The 21,791-nt window shown below is 36.8% G+C and overlaps 1 protein-coding gene and 1 long non-coding RNA gene across 2 annotated transcripts in view; one reads left to right on the top strand and one right to left on the bottom strand.

Moving 5' to 3' along the window:
* Positions 1-21,791, top strand: part of ttll5 (tubulin tyrosine ligase-like family, member 5) — a 140,511-nt gene that overhangs the window by 54,063 nt on the left and 64,657 nt on the right. Inside the window, 14 exon segments of the mRNA XM_048190347.1 lie at positions 1,646-1,767; positions 1,931-2,023; positions 7,379-7,441; positions 7,666-7,686; positions 7,775-7,902; positions 9,913-10,093; positions 15,352-15,469; positions 17,030-17,114; positions 17,117-17,175; positions 19,799-19,893; positions 20,012-20,124; positions 20,502-20,827; positions 20,829-21,132; positions 21,229-21,416. Coding sequence (XP_048046304.1) covers positions 1,646-1,767; positions 1,931-2,023; positions 7,379-7,441; positions 7,666-7,686; positions 7,775-7,902; positions 9,913-10,093; positions 15,352-15,469; positions 17,030-17,114; positions 17,117-17,175; positions 19,799-19,893; positions 20,012-20,124; positions 20,502-20,827; positions 20,829-21,132; positions 21,229-21,416 — 1,896 coding nt within the window.
* LOC125268280 lies at positions 10,148-13,235 on the bottom strand. Its single transcript, XR_007184862.1, has 3 exons — positions 12,478-13,235; positions 12,151-12,302; positions 10,148-10,571 (listed from the first exon to the last, which is right to left on the bottom strand). It is a non-coding gene; the product is annotated as an uncharacterized LOC125268280 (long non-coding RNA).

The raw sequence follows: 21,791 nt of genomic DNA, 5'->3' as shown, positions 1-21,791 counted from the left end.
GTTACTAATTCAGAACATCACTTTAGAACTAGTAATGAAGGAATGGGCTGCTTTAGTTAAGCTATTAGTGTATAGTATTACTGAGTAGATAATTATGAGAGAGAAAGAGAGTGTGTGATTCTCTGCGTCTGGTATAGCTTTCATTCTTTAGGTCAAGTCATAAATTCTTGAAAATAAATCGTGTTCGTGTGCGCTGATGAAAGCGATATCTTTATCATAGCTTCCTTTAAAGGGTTAAAGAGATGTCCCATGACAGTCATCAGCGCTGTTCAACGCATTGATCTCTATGAAGTGCAGCGTCAGATTCAGTGTTACCTCTGCGCCACGTTGCTTGTCTGTTGAGCCTCGTAAGGTGGTGCGAAAAGTTTAAATAATCTCTTTGTTTCATTCCTTAATGAATCTTTGTTTTTGAATTGACTGAATGGTCTATTAACACACTCATAAAGACCAAACGCGATGTAACTAAGAGATTCGTTGAGTATAACGGGAGTTTTGGTCACTGATAAACTTGCTCTGTTTGATTGACAGCTCCAGTGATTGTAAAGGGAGCGTTCTTTGATCGCTTTCTATGTATAATTTAATCACTGTTTAAATAACAGATTATTTTCATCCTACTAAGAGAATCAAGGTGAAGTTGAGCGTTTAGTCACTGGTTTGATTTACTGACACACAGACAAAGATCATCTGACTGTACATGAATCATTAATATCAGATCAGGCATTAGAATGAACACAGTTACTGACATGTTGTTGCATTACTGTCGAGTCCATATCGTAAAAGTCTGTTTGCGCCGAAATGCGATTGATTTACCAAAGAATCCACAGTGAAATGAACCGAATACAAATAAATAAAGCTCAACTGAGACATTCACATTGTTGAAAATAAATAACCATATTCCTGCATTAGGATCCTTTGAAAGGTAATGTTATTTTAGTCCTGTATCGCTCTTCTCTCCTCCTCATCTCACTGACACACCAGTGGGCGGGGCTAACACTGCAATGATGAAGTAGGCGTTGATTTCTTCTGTGGAGGCGGAGTTTCACCTGTCTATAGACACATTCCAGGATCAGTCTTTCACTGGGTCTGGAGTCAATAAAAGCTTTTATTGGACTAACAAGGAAGATTTCAGTTCTGAAACTTACAGGATATTCTTATAGTACGATGAACTCTTATATATCAAAAGCTCAAGGAAAAGTTGATCTCTCAATTCATGACCCCTTTAATATGTGATAAAACAGCCATAACACCAAATCCGTTAAAACTAAGCCAGGCAGGGAATTTTATCTTTATATTGCAGTGTTTATTTTTAAGATCTAAATATTTCTGCTGAATCCAAACCATGCACACGTGAAGCACAAGAGACAGAAATGAGCTTAAGAGAGTTTATGAGGTGTGTTTGTAGCACAAATGATGTAGGACTGGTTATGTGTGTAAGTTTAATAATTACATCTCTTTCTAACAGCATGTGAAGGAAGTGTGTGTGCAATGTCACAATGCCACTACAACAGCAGATTTATCAGTTGCTGCTATATAACAGAGCTGTGACTCTATTGAAAATAAGGCATTTCGGTTAATCACCAACTCTAACTATGAGTATTAGTAATACTGATGATGCCTTTTTGTAATAATTCACTCTTATCCTCAGCGTCAGAGACCGCCATCCTCCAACGGTGCCGACCCAGAAGCTCAGAGAGAGAAACACGGCACTAAGCAAGCGGAGAGCACACTGGGTCTGACAGCAGAAGAGGTCAGCATCCAACTCTTACAGTGATTTTGAGTCAACAGCCAACGGTGTTTCCATGACTTTAGCCAAATGATGCCTATGTTAGGAATTTTTTTGAAGATAGCAGGCTGATGCATGCTCTTTCTTCTTGGCTGCTCCTAACATATTTGATATTGAACAGCATGTTCTATTGTCTCTCCTGGGCAGATTGAAAGTTCTAAGGAGGGTACAGGAGGAATATGAGCGGAGAGGTGGATTTGTTCGGATTTTTCCTACTCCAGACACATGGGAACTTTACAGGTTAGGAGAATATCAGAAACTGTTGAAATTATTTAAATAAAGCCCAGAAATGGGCTATCCAAACTGACTTACAAAAGATGAACAAAAGCTGTTTGTCAAAGAGCAACTTTACATTTGTGAGCATCAGTTAACAAGGTGTCCTTGTTACAGTGTACAAGTAGTCTATAATATGAACTACATGTACTTACTATTGGGTTAGGATTTGGGATAGTTGCGAGTAATTATGCAAAATTTACTGTTTAGTAAGTGCATATAACGTGTAACAAGGTTACTATAAAAGGTTACACTTTATTTTAAGGTGTCAGTATTACAGTATTACAGACAATGAACTACATGTACTTACTATAGGGTCAGGGTTAGGATGAGGGTTTGGTTTAGGGTTAATTGCACATAATTATGCATAATTTCTAGTTATTACTACAGTAAATACATGTAACATATGTAACAATGACACTGTAAAATAAAGTGTTACCCTATAAAATATAGTGTTACTACATTTATTAATCTTAGTCAACATTTACTAACACGTTATTAAAATCAGTATCTGATATTTAATGGACCTGAGCTAACATGAACTAATAACGAACAGTTATATTTTTATTAAAGGTCCCGTTTTTCGTGGTTTTTTGAAGCTTTGATTGTGTTTATAGTGTGCAATATAACATGAGTTCATGTTTCGCGTGTAAAAAAACACAGTATTTTTCACATAATTTACTTATCTGTATACCGCTGTTTCCACTGTCATAAAAACGGGCTGATGACTTCCTTGTTCTATGAAGTCCCTCCTTCAGAAATACGTAACGAGTTCTGATTGTGCCAGCGGTTCCTGTGTTGTGATTCGACAGCAGCTTAGCGAACCTTGCCCGGAAAGGTCACGCCTCTTACCGTAACGTGGAGATGCATGCGCTCAGTGTTATTGTAAACATGTCTTTAATTTTACCCTATCAATTTGAGCCGGAATCAGACCCGGTGATTGGACTGCGGGATGAAAATAACAGCGTTTCGACGACATGGCGACAAACACACTCTACAAACGCAACTCTTGTGTATTCCTGTGGGCGGAGGTTAGTCAAAAAACTGTTTTAGTGACGTCATTAAAGAAGGAAGTAGAGGGATGTAGTCCAAACTGGCCGTTCGATGTAGGCGACTTCTGTTAAATAAAATATCTCGCTTGGCATTGAACTTTGAGCTTTAAAATTTTAAAGATTTTATTTATACTCTAACAACAACATTACACACTAACTAAAGTTTGAAACATGGGATCACGAAGAACGGGACCTTTAACATTAACAAACATTAACATTTAACAAATTAATTAACATTTATTAACATTAACAAATGTATTAACATTAACAAAGATGAATAAATACTGTAACAAATGTACTGTTCACTGTTTGGTTAATGCGTTAACGAAAGAAACCTTATTGTAAAGTGTTACTGGAATTACATTATTACTTTACATGGTAAAACTACACTGTTAAATCATTATACATATAATTCAAATATATGCATAACATAATTCACAGACATAACATGGTTAGTGTGGTTCAACAGAATGCATTGACCAATTTTGGACACTTAGAAATGTAATACTGCAGCTAAATACAGTTGTGACTCCTCGTTCTGTAAGGATTGCGTTAATCCACATAGTGTGCACTAGTTGTTAATGCAGTGACGTCACTTACATTTGAGCACTGACAGATGGTTTGAGAAATGTGCCTCGACTCATTCTCAGATTTAGATACGGTCTTTCTCCGCTTTAGTTTCTCCCAGCAGCACTGGAAGAGCATGCTGTTCAACAGTGCCTCGGTGATTACTGAAACATTTGTGAATGGTAATGTCTCTGATTGCCCAAAAAATAGCTAACAGGTTTAAATGGTTTAAACTCGGTTAGGCGGTTTAAACTGTAAGCGTCACAATGCTAACCATCTGTACACACATTGAGTTGTAATTTAGGACATGCACTTCTGTGTTTAAACGAGGTCGTCATTCACAAAACTGTTTATGTTGCCAGAGTGAGCTTAAGATTGGACTCTAAACAGCAGATTTTAACCAAATAAACCAGATTTCATCATCCTGACTTCACCTGAGATTATAATAACTTTGCCAATCCACCTCTAACTGTGCAAAACTCTGTTTGTTGTCAAGCTTGAGCTGACTGCCCCTAAATCAGACGGTGCAATCATGTCTAACTAGTTAAAGCAAACAGCGGTGTGTGAGGAAGAGCAGCTGCTGTCTGTACAGATCCTCAACTGGAATGACCTCATAAAAGGCTCTGTGCGATCTTTGATAAACCATCAGGGTTATTTTATAGTTAGCTAAAACTAAAACCATTAAGTTTCATTACTTGAAATAAAATGTCTCATTTTCATTTAGTTTGACTTGATACACTGAAATAACTACAACTGAAATAAAAACTATATTTACAACACATAACTAAATTACTAAAACTTTAAAATTAAAGCAAATATATATATATAAAAATGAATTCAAAATATGAATAAAAGCTGAAAAAATAAGCTATAAAAATGATCACACCTCACTAGTTCAGCAAAGAAATCATCTGAAGTATTTTGTTTTGTCCATGTAACGTCACAAGGCAGAAGGGATGACCTCTGTGAGACTGCGTTAGAAAAGGTAGAAAAATAAAAATGAATGCTCATATTTAGTGGGAGACGGTTGAACTAAGAGTGTGTGGAGAAAAACACAGACTCTAATTTGGTGTGTCAGTCATTATCATTCACTAATTTAATAAATAAACTTGAAAGGTTATTCAAAGCTGTAAATAAAGATTATTTCAGTATGTTTTACATGAAAAATACTATTTTAGCCTTTCTATTTCAATTTCGTATTGTTTCTTTGCAATTATTTACTCAATTTCTAAGTGAAAATTATTTCAAAGTGAATCCTACACCATTTTTTTTCAGTGTAGTAAGGATGTTAGCATAAATGCAGTTGAGCACTAGAATGAAATGATATTTAGGTGCGCTGTTACGCCACTTACTTGTGATAGGAAACATCTGTGAGCAGGTTACAGGGATCGCCCTGCGTTAGATCAAACCAGATGTGCTTATACCAGGGCAGTCAGTGCCAGCGTTTGCTTTCTTCTTTGAGTTGGGAGGTTATGAGTATGTTAGATAGCCAATGAAAATTAGATTTCAGCAATGCCAAGTTGTGCATATATCATTCCCTTCACTCATGCATGTGCTCTGCACTTCTGATTGGACAGTGTGGTCCAGGAAAATGATCGGCCTCTGAGTATAGATGGCCTGGAGACGTGGGTTATAAAATGATTATAATCACTGAACATGACATTTGTGAATGAAAATCAGAAAATATGTGCCAGCTAGAAAGATTTGCCATGTTATATATGGGTAACAACAGGTCATTTGGCATTCAGATCTACAGCACATAGGTCACTATCATTAAGTAAAACTAAAATTAGAACCACCAAACCAACATTTGAGATGCTGTGATGTGATTGGTCTGCTGGTTTAATGTTTCTCCACTTATTAGTTGTCAGTTGTCACTTTGTTAAAACATTCAAAAAGCCTGATTGCAACTCAGAATAATAATTATTCAGTACTTTTACTATTTAAGTTAATCAAAACTTTTTGAAAATGGACGCACACATGAATCAGTGCTTCCCACACATAGACTTTACTTGAGCGGGCCGCCCATGTATAATATCGGCCGCCCAAGTATATTTGGAGACACATTTTTGCTTTTATTATTTTTATCCTCTTATACTTTTATATCCGTGCAAGATAATGAAACCATCTGCGATCGATAAACGTCAGAACGGTTTACTCCCGCTGACATTCCCACGGGCGCTGCATTTTGCAAAGTCACTAGGTGGCGCTGTTGCGCGTTCTACAAGCTCGCGCAACAACGCTTCAGTCTGCTTCAAAGTGATTCTCAATCAATGAAAAGCACAGATTTATGCCAAGCGATTGCTAATGAGCTCAAGTTGATGCATTATTACAATGTCTACTTCATGGCCTTTATATAAAATATTTTAGACGATTGTAAGAATCTGAAGGATCAGCCTGCAATAGTACAGACATTTCAAAATAAGAGTCCCATGTATTTCGTCCTTGTTTATAATTAAAAGTCACAAGTTTTTTTCTTTTTCTTTTGGGCATTATTGGTATTTTGGTTACACGATAAATTGTATTTAATTTGATTTTAATTTAATTCATAGTAAATTATTGTAGTCTCCCCCACAGGAAGAAAAGACTAAGAACATTATTTGACACACATATTATTCATTATATAAATTTTACTAGTAAAATCTGTGTCCCATTCACTGAGAGAGACACTATATGACAGCAAGGAGAACATTGGTGAACCATTTAAATGCTGTAATTTTGCATAATTTACAATGCATAATAATGCATAATATTAGTATGTGATTAAATTTAATATGCTATGTAATTAAAATGAATTTCAATTGAATAAAAATACTGTTAAAAATCACACATTATTTGTTTGTCACATGTAGTAGACCATTTTTGTGCCGTGAGTAATAGGAGGATTTTTCGCCCGGCTACCACCGCAAGTATATTTCAAACCCGTGGGAAGCACTGTGAATACAGAGACGACTAGAGCAGGTCTGTTGAATATTTCTAAGAGCTTGGGTTCTGAACCAGCTTTTTGAAAGATTTTTTTCCATCATCTTGGACATCCTTTTTCATCATTGACCCGAGTGCTACCCCATCCTAGTGTGAACACTTCATTCTCATTGCCCAAAGACGCTTTAATAGGCGCTCATAAGCTATAATAGGATAGTGTTGAAACCTCTTGACTGAAAGAGACATTTATGTCTTGAATAAACATTTACTTCACCTGAAATATATTGTTAAGTGACATAGGAAAACAGCTAAAGCTTTTTAAATGCTTGTTTGAGCTAGGTCTGGAAAAATGTTGCAGTCATTTAATGTTCAGCACCTCATAATTTTGTAATTCGCACCACGGTCGCACCATTAGCCAGTTAGTGATGAAGCAACTAATAACAGAGCATAGTAATGTTGCTCAAGCATGACCGATGCGCTCTTGTAGAGAGCCAGTTGGCCAAACGGTCGACCAAACACCATAAAGCATCTGACCAATCATTACGTGCGTCGGGTCATAAACATCCAGAGCAGTTCTTGAGTAAAGCTAACAGGCATTGTTTTCTCTCTTCTGTTTTTACACGATTGAAAAGTGCAAGAAACGTCTTGTTTATCCTTCTCATTTCCATAAAACGCACCTGTGAAAGCTCTGACTGATGTTTACCGCAGAATGTGTCGGGACTTGTTGTGTAATTAATCTGTCTGTAATTAGTTTCTCTCTCTCTCTGTATCTCTCTTTTAGTGGTTATCTGGAATACAAGACATCTATGAACGCCATGTTGGCGAATAATCTTTTCCATGGAAGGTAAGCCTTTCTGCTGCGGTTGGAAAGATCGTCATCTATTTACTGAATCTTCAGCTTAAGGTCTTTTGTTGTTGTTGATTTTAAATGCATGTCATAAAAAGCCTTATTATGCTCTTATAAAGTGGCTATATTTTTTAGAGGAGCCCTTCAATAAGACTCCAGTATGGCCAAGTTTATGTGTGTCAGAATGGTTTTAAAATCATCCGTTGCTCTTTGTTTCTCAGATCCGTGACCTCCCGCTCAAGGTTAGTATCTGCAGTTTCAACCCTTAAATGCAATCAAACACACAAGCAAACAGTAAGAAAATCAGGTTTGCCATGTTTTACTCCACAGGAACAGGGTGAATGATAATGTCCCTCTGGTGCTGGGGGTCTTTTACACACATCATGTAGTCCAATACGAAAGAAAGCTGCTGACTCTGGAGGCGCGGAAGCAGAGGCGCAGCGGAAGAAGACGAGCAGGTGCGTTTGCACCATGTGTGTAGAAGGATTGGGATGGGATTAGATTTCTAAATAGTGTACCTGTCATTTCATGTACTGTTTGAGATCTGTGTAGTTTTCATCTGAGCTGGGAACACTAACAAAAGATCATGTGCACACATTAGATTAGGTGTCTTTAACTACTATGTACTTGTTGTGTACAGCATGCTTATTGTGTTGATGTTGTATTGCTAAACACTTGTGGATACGGGTAAGGTTAGTGGTATGGGTAGGTTTATGGGTGGGTTAAGGGAAGGTCAACAGTGTAATTATAGATGTCATTACAGGTATTAATTACAGCTGTAATTACATGCAGGTATTTTTAAAATATGAGTACAATGTAAAACCACACAATAAATGCATTGAATCAAATGATACATTTAAATGTTAGTAAAGATAAAGCAGGTCTGACATGTTTTAGGATGTCCAGTTTAAGAAGATATAATCCAGACTCAACATATTGTTTAATTTAATATACAAAGATGACAGGAGAATTAATTAATTTTTGTTTTTATTTTATTTTATTTATATATGTAATATAATATATACTTTTTTTTTTATTTTTTTTTTATGTTTCCACCACATCTCAAATCACCATTTATTCTGTGGTGGAAATTCATTTTATTTATTTTTTTTAGTTATTTGTGAAATTATATAGCTAGCAAAAATTTTCTAAATACATACAATTAAATTATATTTTCTAGCTTTTTCCATAATTGAACAAATTACAGCTAGATTGCAAAAAAAAAAGGTGATATTGACCTTATTTTCTTCACACATCACATGTCTCATATTTCATCCCAAGCTCTGACACTAATGTCTGCTTGGTACGAACATTACCTTTCGGTAAAATTTTACATTTTGGTCTTGTAGGAAATGATGGAAACTCATTGACAGTTTGAATAAAATTCACTCAACAAATATTGAAATAGTTTAAAGTTATTTCACTCTTTGTTTGGATTTTGGATTTTGGAAGATTTTCATAAAAGACATGTAAAAAGCAGTAAATGAAAATGCTGAAAATAAAAAAAAATTGTAACCTTGAAAAATAAATCAGATTTAGTTAACCGCATCAAGCATAACAAGCAAGTCTGTCTGTCTCCAGTCTGACTGATCAAAGTTTGGCCGAGATGCAGCCTCTGAACATATTTTGGGTTGACATCGTTAAGTTTGTTTAAAAGTTATGATGTCACAAAGATGAATATCAAAATTAATTTCAGTCATTTCTGCTCGGTCCAAAGATCATCAGAGCCAATTTTCATAAGAAATAGTGAAAGGAGTAGTGAAAATACTGTCCTTTTCTAAATGGTGGCTTCTGTAATGGGCGGAGTCTTAATGTTTGATGTTGAATGTGATGAGCATGTTGGGAGGAAACGGACTAAATCTAGAGCAAAGGGTTCAAAAGCCATTTGAAAAGTGAATGTTTGAACTGGTGGTGGCGCTATAGAGTTGTTCCTAGAGACCCCAAAGTTGGTCAGTTTATTATTCATTAGCGCCGCCACAAGTGTACCAGTTTTCGTCATTTTGCTTTGGACCGTTGATAGGACTGCCATTGACTCCCATTATAAAGATTACTACATTAGTGTCCACACCAACTCATTCTTCTGTGCATGTTCTGCAGATTTGTCGTCTGTTGCTTTAAATGTTCGAGCTCTTTAAAGCAGGATGGATTCTGATGGACTGTCATTGTTTTTATCATTCATCAGCTGGAAAAAGTGATTCCAATGAAATTGTGTCCTTTTCGATAGGTTCTTTAATATTTAGTATGATTTTTAGAACTACATCTTTATCGTTATAGTTATTGTCCTTGGTGTGAATGGGCCTTAAATCTTAAAATCCACAATAACACGACAAGCTCGTAACAGGACAAGCTTTAGCTGCAGTATTTGACCAGATGTCAGTGAAAACTAGTCCTTTCTGAATTGGGCTATTGATGATACAGGTGTAATATTTGAATTGAGCTCATTTGCAATATGTGATGTGTGTTTTTAGGCCTCAGACCCTCTCAGTCCCCTCACAGCAGTGAGGATGAGGACGGGCTCGAAGGAGAGACGGAGCTGAAATCATCTCGCACACATTCAGCCGGTGACGTCTACACAAACACTGCGCTGGAACAACACTCTCAACCCAGAGTCAATCTGCTCCACATTCTCCAGCAGGGATGGGACCTCAGGTCAGTGTGGCACACAGGATTATGGGTAATGAGTTGGCCCCGCACACTATCTAAACTTTTCGCTCATTTCGTAAAAAAAAAACTATTTTGTAATAAATTTAATAACAATATATATATATTGTTATTAAATTTATTACAAAATAGTTTGTTTTACAAAGAAATACTGTTTCAGTCTTTCTACCTCAAAATTCTATGTTTTAATTATTAATTATTTGTGAAATTAACTAGCAATTTCTGAGTAAAAGATGATTCAGAGTAAATCCTACAATGTTTTTTCAGTGTGCAGAGAGATAAATGTTGTGGATTTCTGTAGAAAGCATTTGAGTTTGATAAAATCAGCAGCCGTACTGTACCATCTTGCCCTCTTGTCTGCATATCTGCAAACTGTTTTTGACTGTTGCTACTTTTCGCAGTGCTTTTCTTAAGAACTTTAATCTTCTTTAATCTGCTGGGATAGTTGTCTTGTAGGTAACCATATCTGTGTAAAAATTTAATGGAAAAAGACATGACGTAATCATTCAAATATCAGACATTTCTGAAGAGTGAAACTCTGCTGTCTCTCACTGCAATGAAATGAGGAAGTACATAATCAAATGAATAAACATCAAACCATTTTAGCATTGTTCAAAACACATCATTTATTAATTTATTGAAAAATCAATTAACAGTACATCAAGTTTAATTTTCATCAGCAAAAGTTTGCCTGATGTTCTATATGATGTTATACAACACAGCACTGCAAAAAAATGTTCTTCCACATTTTTTTTCTTTTTCTTTATTTCCGGCACAAATATCTAAACATTACTTAAATTAAGATACATTTTATTTGAGAAACAAAATACAAAATGACAAGAAAGTAAGTCTTGTTTTCTAAGTGTTTGCTAAAAACAAGAATAAATATCTCTCAATGTGGTCAGAAAAATAATCTTGTTTTCCTTTTGAATCAAGTTTATTTTACACCACTGGCAGATTTTATTAAGATTAAACAGACTTAATTTTGATAATTTTTTTGAAATCAAGACTTAATATCTTCAGTCATTGTTCTTCTCCAGTAAATGTATCTTGATTTAATAATGCTTAGATATTTGTGTTGGAAAACAAGACAAAAATAGAGGAAGAAAATATTATAAATTATATATATTTATATATTACGGAAGAGGATTAGGACCAAGCAATAATAAAAAAAAATAAAACCATCTTGAGATTAAAGTTGTTAAATTTTGAGAAAAAACTTGTTAAATTTAGAGAAAAAAATCGTTACATTTCAAGAAAAAAGTGGAGATAAAATGTTGAGAATAAAGTCATTAAATTACGAGAAAAAAGTCATTAGATTATGAGAACAAATTCGTTAAATTATGAGAAAAAAAGTCGTTAAATTTTGAGAAAAAAGTCGAGATAAAATGTTGAGAATAAAGTCATTAAATTACGAGAAAAAAGTTGTTAAATTATGAGAATTTAACGACATTTTGCTCATAATTTAACAAATTTGTTCTCGTAATTTAACAAGTGTATTCTCAACATTTTATTTCGACTTTTTTCTCGAAATTTAAAAACATTTTTCTCATAATTTAATGAATTTGTTCTCGTAATTTAACAACTTTTTTCTTGTAATTTAATGACTTTATTCTCAACATTTTATTTTGACTTTTTTCTCGAAATTTAACAAAATTTTTCTCATAATTTAATGAATTTGTTCTCGTAATTTAATGACTTTATTCTCAACATTTTATCTCGACTTTTTTCTCGTAATTTAACAACTTTAATCTCGAGATGGTTTTATTTTTTTATTATTGCTTGGCCCTAATCCTCTTCCGTATTATATATATATATACATGGAGAATATTTATAAAAACAATCATCAGTGTTGGCATTGTTGATTAGCAAGCAACCAATTACTTAACTTATATTTAAATGAATAAAAGGACGTATTTCCTATTATTCATTTCAAGATCTGAAGTAAATGATCCATTATCACTTTCATTATGGCTATTAAAGTGAAGCACAATGATTTTCAAACTCAAAATAAACTATTTTAATAATATTCAAAACCCAAATACCTGAACTGTCAGCTGTGGTGTAGAAACCAGTCCAAAAATACAAGCGCCTGTTGCTCATCGTGTAAATCTCTGATTAAAGGGATAAGTTAACTCAAATATGCCCGTTCTGTCTTCATTTACTCTCCCTCGTGTCATTCCAGACTTTCTTTCAACTGTGGGACATAAAAGAAGAAGAATGTTGTTAACCAAACAATTTTGGTGACTATTGCATGGAGAAAAACAAAACAAAATATCAAAATATTCTCAAAATATCTTTTATGTTCCACATGAAGGTGACAACATTTTCTTTTTTGGTGAACTATTCCTTTCAGATGGAAAAAATGGTACCTTTTATTACGTCTGGTTAGGATGCTCTGTTCTGGTTCCCGATTCATTTCAGTTACAGGATTCACGAGTCAGTCAGTAAGTCATTTTGACTTTTCAATGAAGAGAACTGACTCATAAGAGTCACACTCTGGTTGTGCTTTGTTTGTTGCATGACAACAACAAGGACGACACAATTAACACATGCATTGTCTATTCATTATAATTGTATTATGTTGTGCCGTTCATTCCACCTCATGGCATTCAGTTGCACCTGAGATAACAGGTAATTTCTCTCGCCGTGGCGCTGCAGCTTCAGTGCTCGTGCAGGAGAGTTTTGTTCCAGTATATTTGAAGAGATGGAATCGCGTCTCCGTTCTCGACCCCAGACACACACACACGTTTGCATCTGCTTAAAGCGAGTCTGAAGCTCTGGCCGCGCCGTGGTGTCCTTTTCATCCAGCGCTACTTTCACCGACTCCTCACAGTCTAATTCACACAGGAAGTGGATTCCTCCTGCGCTGGCCAATCCGGCACGTCAACCCTGACCTCGGTGTAGAACGGCTCGCTCTTATTGGCCGCCTAATTGCTGGAGTCAGACTGTCTTTCCTTTGTTTAACATTTTGCAGGAGTCCTGGAAGCAGTTGAAACATATTCCCTCCCCCTTCACGTTATGCAATAGCCCTACAAAAATATTTAGACCTGCTCTTTTCATACGCTGACATTAATGAATATTACATACTCCTGTCCAAAGTGCAATAAAGATTCCAGTTTCCTCTCGACTCGCAGTCCAAGAGCCTGAATTGTAATTTGAGCAAGGAATTATAATGACATGTCTGAGTTTGTAGAAATTCCTTTGCGCCTGCCAGGGCCGAGACGGGACCGGGGCCGTTACAGTACAGTATATCATTGTTTACGTGTGGCGGCTTTTTCCGAAACATTTCGTCGCACTTTCCTTGCTTATCTTCTCGTCATTTGGAGCATGTAAATAGTTCACGGTTGTTGGAGCAGTGTGGAGGGCATTTCTTGCCTCAGATCTGCTTATGTTGTTGTGTGTGCAGTAACAGTGCTGAGGTGCACACGTGCGTCATCCGTTCGCCAAAACAACCTGCTGTGAGTACACAGGCGCAATTTATGTGTGTGTGTGTGTCATGGTGCCATCTTTTACTAGGGTTGTGTACCATTCAGAGTTGTATTGAGAAGGCCATTGAATTCAAATCGAGTTTGAATTGAGGTAGTAAACAAGATGATGATATGTAATTTCAATTTTAAGATCAGGAAGTAGACTTAGTAGAAATGGTGATGCGCCAAAATTAAAATTATTGGCTGAAATTCTGGGCTGAAAGTCGAAAATGTTGCTTTTTAGATATTTCACCAACTTACAATAACATACAAGCTTTAACAATGTTGTTTAACCCTATAAGACTACTATATCATATTTGATACACATTTCTAAGGTCTCTAAATGATCAAGATGATCTGATAAACCTGTTCTTCTGTCGTCTGATCGATAGTTTAGACTTTTTTCATCAAGTAAAATATCTTTTAGTATAATTGTACAAACGTCCTCCTTCAGCTCGTGTCTTTCTGCTGTGAAATCTGCACTGATTTTATCAAGTAAACATAAGAATATCTTTGATATTTTAAGTAATATTTCAGCTGGACTGAAGCATTTGTTCATATCTCAGTCATCATTGTATTGCATTGCATTATATGTTTTAAAACTACAGAGATTTGATCAGAAAACATCTAAATATCATCTTACTAAGACATATTATTGGCAGATATTGATATTTATATGCATTTCATGTAGATCTCACTGATTTACATGCATCAGAATTTCATCTTACTTTCTGTTCATATTAATATCAGCATCTGCACCAAATTGCATATTTTTTCTCAGTTTGATCCTCTGAATATAACTGAGCTGTTTTTTCCTCCATATTCTCACTATATCAGACTATATGAGCCATAAAAGCCTGATGCATCAAATATGATACTGAACAAAAACCACATGTGCATTTTTTTTTTTAAATACATTTTGTCTAAAGGTTCGATAAACTATTTAATTTTACTATTATTTCATATGTCATGCTTTACAGGGTTAAATATATTGACAGCCTCATAGAAGAATCAGCATGTGACAGTGTTGATCAGTGTAATATGTAAAACTGGTTCAAACAGAACTGATCTTTGTTGATACATAGTGATTTTTATAGTATGATTATATACATATTATGATTGCATAACATCACACTCTCACTGTCTTCATAAAGCATGAGTATTGGTGTTTTATTGTGTACGATGTAAAATGGTGTTTTACTGCATTTTCAGCCACACAAATCATTGGTGCAAGACAAAGAATTTAATCCCTACAAATGCATTTTTGTGTGTGTTTTAGTAATGTATATTTTTTCATTATTTATGACTGACCCATAACATGTTGCCATGAACAGTGGGCTGTCTCCAACAACAATAGATAATAATAATCAATACTTTTTTTGAATTTGTATTCTATTTATATGTGTTTCATTATACGTAATAAATGTGACTCATTTTATGGACCATGATGAATGAACAGTTAATTTCCCAGAATGCTCTCATTTACCTAAAAGTGGAGCCAAACAACAGGTTTACAAGATGGAGACCTTAAATCTGAAGTGTGTAATTTCAAAATGGCAAACAATAATGAAATGTTTTCTAAAACATTCCCTTCATCTGCCGTATGTCGACCAGATCACAGAATCACAGTGTTTTATTCTCAGAGGAAACAAGCTACAAATGGTTTAATTATAGTTTCCTTTGCATATTGAACCGGAATAAACACAAATATTTTTTCTTGGCTTCTAAGTTAGTTTCTTCTGCTCTTTTTATGCTCTCTTGTGCCTCCTCCTGCAGTAAAGTTCAAGCCCGTATGGCCTTCTCCTCTTACCTGCACCGTGTGCAGCTGCGCCTGCTGTCCGAGAGCAGAGCCATCAGAAGCCCCGCCTGGACACAGAAGGAGCACGATCAGATGGTACACCATGTCTTGATTTATTGAAATATCTGTTTCACATACAGAAACTGACAAATATAAGTCTTTGACAATTGTAGGATTGTCCAAAAAATGAACATTCTGTCATCATTTAATGTTGCGGGTCGATTTGATTGATTTTCGAGTTGTCTGAAATGCTTTTAACCTATGATGACTTTTTCTCATTTAGAGTAATGGACATGCATGCAGATTTTCAACACTGATTTGTTTTGGAATGTGCATTTATTTATTTATAGTTTATTATAATGTTTGAGAAGTAAAGATTTACTGTTTTTACCTCAGAGTGATTTTTGGTGAATTATATTTAATCCAATTAAAATTGCAATGCAATGCCAAACCAATCCAATAACATTAACACCAGCCTAATGGTGCAGAGCTAATTAAGCAATCATGCTTTAGTTATTTATTTATTTATTTATTTAACATGTATGTGTGCGTTAAAAGAACCATTCCGGCAATGAGAACGATGCTGAGTCACATGACGATAAAGATGTGTTCTGGCGTGTGGCGTGTTTATTGAACCAATCAGATAAGAGTAAATCGAGATTCAGCGAGAGCCTCGTTTGATTGGCTACATGAAGAAGGAGGACCCGCCTTCCTCTTCACGCTTGCAAAACTTAATGAGTGAGAGAATTGTGCCAAAACTGTCAGTGCAGGTAAAAGAAAGACAGAACTGTACAAATCAGGCTATTTCGGGAACTTTTATGTCCTATGTACTTACACAACCAGTCATTTAGGCATTTGCAACAGTTTATTTTTGTACACAAAGGTTGGTTTTACACAGTCAATCAGTTTTGCAGTTCCTGACTGTTGTTTTCGCTTGCAAATCAATGTCTAAAGGCTTGCAATGCTTTTAGCTGTATTTTGGTGAAAAAAAAAAAAAAAGTGTAAGCGTGGAAAAATGTAATTCAGAAGAATACAGATCATATTTATTTTGTGTCAGCATGAAGCTGCAGTTTCACAATACTTTAATTACACTTACAAAAAACAGTAAAATCCTGCAAATCTTTTTTTCTTATATGTGAAAGACAATTTACACCTTTACAAAGCTTCTCCTGCGCATACAAATTAAATTTACGCTCACAATCTTACCCTGCACATGCAAATACTTTAGACATCATTTTACCTTCATAGCTACAGCTTTAAAAATACACCTGTAAACAAGATTTGAGAGTTGGTCGATATACGTCAATCAACAATTAAAAAACAATGCAATCACAATCGCCCTATGAAAGCTTCTGGTTCAGGTAATGGGGAACCATCAACCTGCACATTTACCAGCCCATATCTCTACCAACTAATCCATCACAACCTCATGATGCAGGTTTGCTTTACAGTAGCAGCACACAATTGTATATGAAACCAAATACCTAAATTACAGCTTTTTCATCTGTAGAAAACATGATTCATTTGAGATCAAATTGAGACATTTGGTCCTGTTCACTGACATGTTCATTGTGGAAAAATGTAACTTAATATGTGCATGTATTAATGTGTTTGTGCTGAAGTGTCAGGTGGTGTTGACTGTGTGTGATTCTGCAGGAGCTGGTGGTTCGCTTTCTTCAGAGAGCCAGCAGTAACCTGCATCAGGACATGTGTATGGAGGCGCCCAGCCCTCAGCTCGGCCTGCGGACCGTCAGCGCATCCTCTCCCATCAGCTGGGCAACTTCATACATCTCTATAATGAGGTTTGTGCGTCAGCTGCCCAACAATACACTGAAGCTATAAAGTAACAGTTTAAAATGAGAAAACGTATGAGAACTATGTGTCTGTGTTTAGAATGAACTAATCATCATGCCTGCCTTCACCTGAAGTGACTCTGGTTAAAGGGATAGTTCACCCAAAAATGAAAATTACCCCATGATTTAGATAAGACACAGCGTGAGCTCCGGTGAGAATATGCTAGTCTCGCGAGAACCGAGGTGTGTACAGCAAAGGAAATCCACGTGAATTGTTTGAGCTATACTCTACATTTTATTAGAATTAAAATGCTGATTTCTTGTGAATATCCGGGTTGCTTCAACAAAGCTAAAGTCTTGAGATTATGGGCCCTATTTTAACGATCTAAACGCAAAGTGTAAAGCGCACGGCGCAGGTGCACTCAGGGCGTGTCCAAATCCACTTTTGCTATTTTAACGACGGAAAAACGGTCCGTGCGCCGGGGCGCATTTTTGAAATGGGTTGTCCCTATTCTCTTAATGAGTAATGGGCGTAACGTTCAATAAACCAATCAGAGTGTCATCTCCCATTCCCTTTAAGATGCGCTTGCGCCATGGCGGATTGCTATTTACATGGCGGAATTTGTTGGCGGAAAAGCTGAACGCTTTTCAAGCGAAGAAACCGATCTGCTCATGCGCGAAGTTAAAGTCAGTTAATATATATATATGTGTGTGTATTGGCACGATTGTTCAATTAATTAGCCAATTTCGTTCATCATTATAAGTAGTAATAGGCTGAATTGAAAATAGGTAGCCTAATTCTAATACACGCAATGACTATTCATCATTACATTTTTATATTTATGTAGCCTACACAATAATATTCTTTTACACTGTAATCCTTTTGTTTTTAATATTTGGCATGTTTGTGTGATGCGCATCCCTGTGTGTAATAAGCAAAGTCAACGCTCACTGTGGACCCGCCCAGAGGCGCAGTTTCTACCAAAGCGCTCTAACAAAAAAATATTGCGCCATTGACTTTAGACTTTAGACCAGGTTTGATTTGGTCTATGGCGCAGTCTATTTTCAGCTCCTTAAAATAGCAATGCACCTGAACACACCTCTTTTTTAGACCAACACGCCCATGGGCGCACTAACTGGCGCAAATGCATTTACTAATTTAAGGATGTGGCGCTGAACGGGAAAACGCGAACGGCGCCGGACGCAAACTAGCAAACACACTTGCGCAGCGCCTTGCGTCGCATTGCGCCGGGTGTATTATAGGCCCTATGTGTGCCGACATAAAAGGGAGATGCACCATTTCATAAAGTAAAGGATCCTGAACGATTGAAGCTATGGCTGCTCGCTATTCGCTGGGATGTAAATACACCCGTATAAAAATTATATAAACACGTGTCAACATTTCTGCTCCGAGGATTGCAAGGCAGAGAAGAATGAAAGTACCTGACGACAGTACATGACGCCTACGCCTGCGCTGTTGTTTCAGCCAAATGAGGTGTATATTCAACAAATACTGTAATATGATTGCTTTATGAAGTTTTTAAGTAATCACTTATATAACTATAAAAATGTTTTTAAATTATTATTTTAATCTCTACATGCAATTTAACATTTAAAACTAGCACAACTCTGTATTCCACCAACCTAACTGTAAAACAAATGCAGCTCGCCCACACCTATAACAACATAATATTTACACACATACACAAAAATACTTACTCCACAGACTGTGTACCACCAGGTCCTTCAGGCCTTGGTCAACGCCTCCAGTTTATACGAGGGAAGGAGAATACTACATCAAGTACAGTTTGGCTCAACAAAGGCAGAAAGCCTTCATATTGTGTCACACCGCGGTGCTCAGTCCTCTCACCTCTCGTGAACGTGCGTATGACAGTTAGCAGAAGCTAGAGATTACACTTTATGAAGTTTTAAATTTGGATATTTTTCTTACACAAATGCATTTCTTCGCTTCAGAAGGCGTTTATTAAACCCCCGGAGCTGTGTGGGCTTCTTTTATAATGGATGGGTGCAGTTTTTTGGACTTTAAATTTTGGGCCACCATCCACTCCCATTATAAAGCATGGATTACCCTGGACATTATTTAATATGACTCCGAATGTGTTCATCTGAAAGAAGAATGTCATATACACCTAGGATGGCTTGAGGTTGAGTAAATCAATTTTGGGTGAACTATCCCTTTAACTCAAAATATATCTCAGCTGTTCTTGTATAATTTTTCTTGGTTGCATGCTACTACAAGAGCCATGAGCAAAAGAACATTTTTCTCTCTGAAATGTCACTGGTTTTCAGTAGCATTGCATACTAGGTTGTAATATTACATTAAAGGTGCAAACGGTCTGATATGATTTGTTATTGTTTCATTTTTTTTTTTACAGCTGTTTTAACAGGGGTGTGGAGACTTTTTTATGACTTTTTAACATGATCTTAAAATGGAGAGTTTAAATCAGAGGGCCAAAAACAGAATAGAAAATGACCAGTTCCATTTCTAAATTATGACTTTTTTTTTTTTTTTTGGTGAAACAAAATGGTACTAACATTATAAGTGGACCTCAGGCAACTGTATAAAATAACACAAATGCAATGCACGACCTCTTTGTTTAATAACCCTCAGGAAACCAAGCAAATGGTGGAGAGTTTGGACAAGATTCCAGATGAAGATCGCTGCATCAACTCCAGTGTTTTCCAGGAGTTTATTCTGGAGGCAAGGTTGGTGAACGCTTCTACAGCACAGTCCTTTACTAGCACCAATGAGGAGAATGAGATTCACACTGACTGTAGCTTCAGCCAGTGATTTTTCAGTGGCCATTTTTGCCTTTTCTTCCAGTGAAAGTGACTTGGAGGAAGTCCTTACATTCTACACTCAGAAGAATAAGTCTGCCAGTGTGTTTCTGGGCACAAAGTGTCACAGCAGCAGAGTCAAGAGGAACGGCGATGAGAGTGAGCGACATTTCCTCATGTTTTACACGGCACATGCCATCTCATCAGCCACGCGTGAAGTATGACACAATACATGTTTCGTTAACAGGCGGTGGTCTTAAAGGGATAGATCACCCAAAAATGAAATTGTCATCATTTACTCACCCTCATGTCGACTTTGGTTAGTCTTTGAAACACAATTTAAGATATTTTTATGGCCTTTTCGGGTCTTCTAAGTTACCTGGACTTTCAATGGAGAGACAGAAACCTCTCAGATTCTGCCATATTTGGCATAGCTGTGTCCTACACCACTTTCCAGGTGTGTGAAAGATGTTTATTTAGGATGTAATAATTACCTGCTAATAACACGCGCATTTACTGTCTTTTTCATGAAGCAGCTGCATGTCTCAACATGGGCGCCTCTGCATGTTTAGAGGACACAGATGCAATCAGCAAGACCCAAATAACAGACAGTACCACAACTCTAACAGGAGACCAGGGCCGAGATAATGCAACCCAAAGCACGGAGAACTGTAGCGGTAACAAAAGCAAATGCAACTCAATGCAAAATGGACACATCAGAAGCAAAAGGCAAAGTGGAGACGGCACCGTTATTGAAGTGCCGCCCAATGCTTCGACTGCCACCGAGACTGAATCAAGAGTGTCACGAGATGAGACGAGCAAAACTCACACGTCTGTCGTCAGAAACAGGAAAGCTGTTGTCAAAAACGACGTTCGCTCCAGCTTTAGACTGTGAACAGATTGTCTTACAGCACTGCCTCCCACCGCCAGCACCAGAACCGCCACCTTACGTCCAGCCGCCACCGCATCCACTGGCCAACACCTCCTCCACCATCACGCCGCCGTCTCCGTGCGCCACGTGGGCCTCTGCACGCAACCAGTCTACTGGACCAACGATCGCCCAAGAAACGCCTCGACAGATCCATCCTGCCTGTGCAAACACCTTCATGCCTAAAGCCGTGCAGGTTTCCAGCCAGAGATCGTCACGCCCGTGCTCTGCAGGACACGGTAATTTGTTAAAGATTGTTAATTATTATTCTGAAGCAGTCCTGTTTTCCAAATCAGCTTTATGTTTGTTGGTTTGATTTACAGTCTGTTCCACAGTGAGTCAGAAGTCCAGTCTGAGTAAGTCCAGGCCTGGTTCTGCTGGCGTGCTGAAAGAGAAGGACTCGCTGTCGGCCCAGGCTCAGTCCAACCAGCAGGCCATCGTATCTGCTCTGCGCAAACTAGTGGAGAAGCAGGCGGCTCGCCAGTACAGCACGTCCAGTCACATCAGCCTCCTCACACAACATGTGAGTTATGATTGACACAAGCTCCGTGTCGAACTTCATTTGGAGTGTCTGTGCTGTAAATTGATATGTCTATTTTAGTTTGGGGTCTGTAGGAAAAAAAAAAAAAAATTGGCAAGGGTGCATTAAATTGATCAAAAGTGACAGTAAAGAAATATATAATGTTACAAAATACTCTATTTTAAATAAATGCTGTTCTTTTGAACTTTCTATTCATCAAAAAAAATCCTGAAAAATAAAATGTATCATGATTTCCACAAAAATATGAAGCAGCACAACTGTTTTCAACATTGATAATAATCATAAATGTTTCTTGAGCAGCAAATCATCATATTAGAATGATTTCTGAGGGATCATGTGACACTGAAGACTGGAGTA

The sequence above is a fragment of the Megalobrama amblycephala genome, linkage group LG5 (genome assembly GCF_018812025.1).
Source record: "Megalobrama amblycephala isolate DHTTF-2021 linkage group LG5, ASM1881202v1, whole genome shotgun sequence".
Classification (NCBI taxonomy): domain Eukaryota; kingdom Metazoa; phylum Chordata; class Actinopteri; order Cypriniformes; family Xenocyprididae; genus Megalobrama; species Megalobrama amblycephala.
The sequence above is the reverse complement of the archived record's forward strand: the minus strand, read 5'-3'. Positions and strand labels throughout refer to the sequence as shown.